This window comes from Sylvia atricapilla, chromosome 1 (genome assembly GCF_009819655.1).
Source record: "Sylvia atricapilla isolate bSylAtr1 chromosome 1, bSylAtr1.pri, whole genome shotgun sequence".
NCBI lineage: Eukaryota > Metazoa > Chordata > Aves > Passeriformes > Sylviidae > Sylvia > Sylvia atricapilla.
Window position 1 is genome coordinate 31,252,732 of NC_089140.1, and position 6,324 is coordinate 31,259,055.

General features: G+C 55.6%; 1 protein-coding gene across 1 annotated transcript; it reads right to left on the reverse strand.

The window, feature by feature from the left end:
• Positions 1 to 2,565: 2,565 nt before the first annotated feature.
• On the reverse strand, positions 2,566 to 5,178 carry SP8 (Sp8 transcription factor). The gene is made up of 2 exons (XM_066318509.1): positions 5,143 to 5,178; positions 2,566 to 4,044 (listed from the first exon to the last, which is right to left on the reverse strand). Exons 1-2 carry the CDS (start codon positions 5,161 to 5,163, stop codon positions 2,566 to 2,568), a joined length of 1,500 nt encoding a protein of 499 aa, XP_066174606.1. The 5' UTR covers positions 5,164 to 5,178.
• Positions 5,179 to 6,324: the final 1,146 nt, after the last annotated feature.

Genomic DNA, 6,324 nt, shown 5'->3' on the forward strand with positions numbered 1-6,324 from the left:
GTAACACAAGAGGCCAGATTTCCCAGCAGAAACAAGACGACCTCCACACGCTTCCCCACCCCCATCCCTCCACCCCCCAAAGAAGGTGGTAAAAAAGAATGTTTGGAGTTTGAGGGGTTTGGGGTGGTTTCGGTTTCGGTTGGGTGTTTTGGGGGGGTTTGCCGAAACGCTAACTAAACGCCAAAGGCACAACTGTATTTTTATTGTTATCCAGGGAGAGCTTGCGGAAGAGATTTCAAGGACACAGCAAGGGCGGCAGCGCTGGACCGGCTGGCTGACAGCACCCCGCAGCCCCTGAAATTGCCCAGATTCCCGGCCCTGTGCGGAAAACGCCCCCGAACAAGAAGGGAGTTTTCACACACAACCGCGAAGTTTCCCAGCCCTGAGACCTGAAGAAGTTAGTGCTCGCTACGGCAATTAGCATCGCTCCCAGCCACAACCACCTTACCTCGAAACAAAAGAGGAGGACCACTTTTTATTTTGTCTTTTAAAGCAATAATTACCCTCAGCATTTCAATATTAAACCTCCTTTCACAATGGATCTGGTGTGATGTAGAAAATAATTCTAAGGAGGAGATATATGCAAAGCAGCTTCTCAAACATACTCAGATTTGTGAGAGGCTATACTATTAGAATGTAAAAAATGTTTTGTTTTTTTTTTTTTTTTTTTTTAAAGACCTAATGTCTCTCATTTAGTTTAATTTTTAAAAGCATGAAACAGAACAACAACGTACCCATTTTAATGCCTCAAAGCTGCTCTCAGTATGTGATAAAATTTACGTTGGTTGTATGTTCACTTTCCTCTGAAACTCTAGAGAACAACTCATGCCATATGAGTTCAAAGTAAATCATTGACTGTAACGATGGACTTACAAGGAAGAAAAACAACTGGCTGACCTAAGGTAGAATGTTTTTCTGGAGTTTATTAATACCATTTAAAATATTACAGATAAAAATCAATTACATTTCATGCATTTAAAATGCAAATCCAAAATGTTCCAGCGAAGGGCTTTTCATTTCAATGTGAAATATCCAAATTATTTCAACATTACAATGAGACAATTAGTTTGCAGCATTGCAAACCCCTAATGTAGTGTCAGGAGTGTTTATTAACATTTATCAATATTATTTTCAGGAAATACACATAGGCCAACGTTAGTTCAGTTTCACTTGGACAGTTTATTTAATACATGGGTCGTGGCAAACCCACTTTATGAAATATAGGAGAACTCTCACCGTAACTATACCTGAACTGCCAGCAAATGCAAATAAGTACATGCTCCATTAAATTAAATGTCATTCAACATTTATCAAATATTGTTTGCTTAATTACAGTTGTATGCCTAGCTAAATTAATATTCAAGCAAAACCTATATCCTGAAGTGTGATTTGATGCACACTGCAAGAAAGAAGTCCAGAAAAAAAAAATGCAGTGAGCCAGGACTGCAGCAAGAATGTTTTCTCATGACAGGGAGAGAAATAAAAATTAAAAAGAAAAAAAAAAAAAAAAAAGCTCAAGTGTACTTCAATATATTTTCAAATATTTACTGGAAGAAATTTACAAGAAAAATACTATACAAAATCGTCTCCTGGACAACTGCACCTCACACCGATACATTGGTGGAGTTTTATTTAATTGTTAGCTAATCTAGAACGATTCCCCAGTGGTACAAACCTATAGGTTCAGATGCATTATACAAATATTTAATTTTCCTATTTCCCCCCGGCCTCACTTTTTTGGCATTGGAAATACATCTTCGCTTGAAACCCACGGTGTTTCTCCATTTGTCTGAAGTTAAAAAAAAAATATACGACTTTCAACCTAATTATTTTTACGTATTTCACGATTCCTGCTCAAACGAGAATTATACAAACGTGCTGGCAAATGCAGTGAAATTTGGACCCGAAGAGGTAAACTATTTGTTAAAATTGGGGGGGAAAAAAAGGGGGGGGGGGGTGGAGAAGGGAAATAAGCACACTGCCGCTCCGGTGTCGGGGAGCAGATGGGCTCTGAGCAGGTACCGGGAAGAGAGCAGGTCCGAGCGTCAGCTCGGCGCTGTGCGGGGCACGGAGCGCGGCTGGCGGCGCTGCCGTCGGAGCCCCGCCGGGGACAGCCCCGGCCCGCCCGCCCCACCGGGGCACCGCGGCTGTACCGGCGCCAGCGGCGGAGGGAGGGAGGGAGTACGGGCCGGTTTCCAGCAGCAAAGCGAGAGGGGACGTGGGTGTTTTTTTCCGCTCTAAGAGCAACACGAGGCGGGGGGTCTCGAGGCGAGGGGGAAAAGGAGGCGGCGGCGGGGCCGCCCCATGGGGGGTCGCGGCTCTCCGCCCTTGCAGAGCCGCTCCCCTGCCCCCGTGGCGGGGGTTGCGCGGCCCGGCCGCACCGCCAGCCCCGTGCGGGGCTCCGGGAGGGCAGCGGAGCGACCGCGGGGCTGCGCGCTGTTCTTGCGGAGCCGTGGCAGCTACTTACGTGTCCGAGTCCCCTCCGCAGGGCTGCGCGCTCGGGGGGCTGCGCGACAGGGAGGGCGGCGGGACCGGGGGGCCGCGACGGCCCCGCGCCTCCGCCTGTCACTCCAGGCCGTTGCGGTGGCCGGGCTCGGGGGGCGGCAGCAGCTCCGGGGAGTGGCAGGGCGGACTGCCGGCCGCGCTGTGCTCACTGTCGGTGTCGCTGCCCTTCTTGCCGCCCGGGCCGGGGCCGCCGCCGGGGCCGCCGCCGCCGGGCCCCCCGGCGCCTCCGGGACCGCTGTGGGTCTTGACGTGCTTGCTGAGGTGGTCGCTGCGCATGAAACGCTTGTTGCAGACGGGGCAGGCGAAGCGCTTCTCGCCCGTGTGGGTCCGCAGGTGCCGCTGCAGCTCGTCGGAGCGGGTGAAGCGCTTGCCGCAGAAGAGCCAGTTGCAGACGAAGGGCCGCTCGCCCGTGTGCCAGCGCAGGTGCGCCTTCAGGTGCGAAGTTTTGCCGTAGACCTTGCCGCAGCCGGGGATGTGGCAGCTGTGCAGCCCCTTGCGGCGCAGGCTGGCCCCCGCCGGCCCCAGCCGCTCGGCCTCCTGGCAGTTGGGGCAGTCGCAGGTGGCGCGCCCCGAGTAGCGGCGGGCGGAGGAGCGCGGCGAAGCGGCCAGCGGCGCGGCGGGGCCGCCGCCCAGCATGGAGCCCCCGGCGCCGGCCAGCGGCGAGGGGGCCGAGTCCGGGTAGGAGCCGGGCAGCACCGGCTTAAATCCGTCCATGAGATGCTGCCCGGCGGGGCTGAGGAGGTGCGAGGAGGCTCCGCTGCTGAAGGCCGAGTGGCCCAGGCCCGAGTAATCCGAGTTGTAGCCGCCCAGTGGCGAGTGGAGCGAAGTCTGGAGTCCGCCGGCCGCCGGGTGCAGGGAGCCGGGCAGCGCGGCCGCGCCGTTGGGGCTCTGCACGTCGATCCAGCCGGCGCCCACGTCCCACCAGCTGGAGGCGCCCGCTGAGCCTACCTCGCCGGCGCCGAGCCCCGGGTGCGAGGGTTTGAACCAGGACTCGTAGGGGTGCGCCATGCCTACCCGCGGATAGATGCCCTGCAGCCCCTCCACCGACGTGTGCACTTTGGAGATGAAGACGGGCTGGTGCGCCGCCGTCTCCTGTCCTGCGGCCCCACCGCCGCCGCCTCCGCCGCCGCCGCCGCCACCGGCGGTGCCCGGCGCCTGGAAGACGGAGTAGTCGTTGGCGAAGGGCGAGCTGGCTGCCGCCGCGCTGCTGGAGGTGAGGGAGAAGGCGCTGGAGCCCGGCGAGCCGCCGCAGCTGAACGAGTCCGAGACCAGGGCGGCCGCCGCCGCCGCCGCCGCTGCCGCCGCCGCCGAGGAGCCGTTCCGCGCCGCGCCCGCCACGCCGAAGCCCGGGAGGCCGGAGCCGACGGCGCCGCAGCTGCCCGCCGAGGCTGAGGAGGAGGAGCGTTTCCAAGGGTGGAAGCCTTTGCCGAAGGAGGACGTGCTGTCCGAAAGGGCGGACGGCGAGGGGCTGGGGCTGCCGATCTTGTTGCAGGTCGCGGCGAGCATGGCCAGCGGCGTGGAGCCTACCCGCGGTTCCTCCTGCGGGCACAGAGGGGAGAGGGCCGTCCCGCCGGCGTCAGGGATGGAGCGGCCCCGCGCCGCCGCCCCGCGCCCCGCGTTCCGCGCCCGGCACCGCTCCGCCGCCCGGCCCCGCTCCGCTCCGCCGCCCGGCCCCGGGCGCAAAGTTTCTCCACTCCCGCGGGAGGATCCCTTCGCTGGGGTCGGCACCGCGGTTCTGCCTCCAAACGCCTCCCGAGGCTTTTTTTCACCATCCTACTCCCCTCCCCCGAAGGAGCTCAGGAAGGGTTAAAAAAGGGGGAGAAAAAAGAGAGGGGAAAAAAAGTTGCGTCTGTTACCGTAGCTTTAAAGATGCCCCCGGCACGGCGGCAGCTACGTTTCAGCCTGCTCCCTTTCCCCGAGACGTGGCCAGACCCCGTCCCTCAGGCCAGTAGAGATGTTTTCGTAAATATAGAATCGCAAGACTATCAAATTACTACTTTTTTTTTTTTTAAGCCTAATTTTAAATCAGCCTAATTTACGTAGCAGCGATAATGAAATACATATATAAACTTAACATATGTAAATATGTATGCATACACGAGTTGAACGTACCTGCTAGACACGGTGGGTTGTGTTATTTTTAAGGGAAATAAAAGCCACAATCTGTTGCAATTTTTTAAAAAAAAATTGCACACAAAAGACCCGGTAGTGCTGGGTTTTGCAATTTTTGTTTGTTTGTTTGTTTGTTTGTTTGTTGGTTGGGGGTTTTTTTCTTCCAGCAGTCACATGTAAAGAAGGAAAGCCACTTCTTCGGGGGCACAGGAACAGCACAGCCCAGGCGCTGTAGGTTGTTTCTACAAATGCCCTTAAAACCTTTTCTTGCTCACTGAAAAGTGACTCTGCCCCCTTTTCCCCCTCTCACTCTTGCTTTTCTCTTAAATTCACTTGTACTTTGGCTAAAAAAGAAAAAAAAGAAAAAAAAAAAAAAAAAAAGAAAAAAAGAAAAAGAAAAAAAACCCCAGGCTGAATAGAGGAGACTGGTAGCCCCGGTCAAGACAGGGGTTATTTTAACCCCCTCCAATCGACAATAAAAAGAAACCAATTAAACCAGCAAGAGAAAAAAATCCTTAGACTCACCCCTAGAAGTGAAGTTGCCATCACACAAAAGTGCCCTCCTCTCAGAGGATCTTTTTTATATTGATAAATCAGAGGCAGTGTTTTTTTTAGAGGTGTGCAATACAATGATCAGTTCCGCCCATTCCACCACAATTGTAGCTCCCTCGCCGGCTTTGAAGTGCCGCTGAGCCACCGCCAGCCAATCCCCGCCACCGCCGCCTCGCTCGCCGACGTGACTGCGTGAAGTCACCAGCGCCGTCGAGCCCGGCCGTCGGGCCCCGCCGGCGATGATGACCTCACGCACTCACGTCGGCGAGCGGCGAGAGCTGCGCTCCCGGTCCGCAGGGACCGCTCACCCCGGGTCGGGATACTTTGTCCCGGCCGCCCCTTTCCATCACGCCCCCCACCACCACCCGTGGGCGTAATTCGACAACAGTTGGTTTTGGGGTTGTTTGTTGTTTTTTTTTTTTTTTTCCCACGGAGCCGTTTATATTTGAATTTTTATATCATCATCATCTCAGTCTTACTATGATTATCGGCACGGACTGGGGAGAGCGTTTCTCCACCAGCCCCCCGCTTTACCCCATCCCGATCCCTTCTGGTCAGCCCTTCTTCTCCCGTTGTCCCGGCGAGCGGGGGGAACACTTTAGGCCACTGCTGCCTGTCGTTCCCTGTCTTCTCGCCCTCGCCGACTGCGCTTTCAGGCGTGATTCTTGGCGGTGGGGTTGCGCAAGCGGAGTCCACCCGGGCAGCACCGGCGCAATCAGGGGCTGGCTTGCCGCCTTCTCGCCCTCCTCGAAGGTGAGCGCTTGGCTCCCCTCGGCTCCTCGCCCAGCCCGGGGCGTCTGCGGGAAAGGGCAAACCCCGCTCCCCCTATCCCTGGGGGACCCCGCTCGACCCGGCGCTGCTCGCTCAGGTGCTCTCACCCCCGCGGGTTTTCCACGGCTTTGCTTAGCTTCCCAGGGGATGTTTTTCCTCTTTCTCTCGGCTTCGGTTTTGACCCGTTTCCGTGTCGTGGGGATATTGACTGTACATCATATCTATTGATCAAGGGGGTAATGTACATTATCATACTTTGAAGTAAGAGTGAAGTAAATTAATGAACTGCTTTCTTTCTCTGAAAGCTGACGCTTACCATAAATGTCGCGTTTCTCTCTGCGAGCTGCTCTGAATGATTTTAGCCTGTTGAGAAGGCGTGACAGG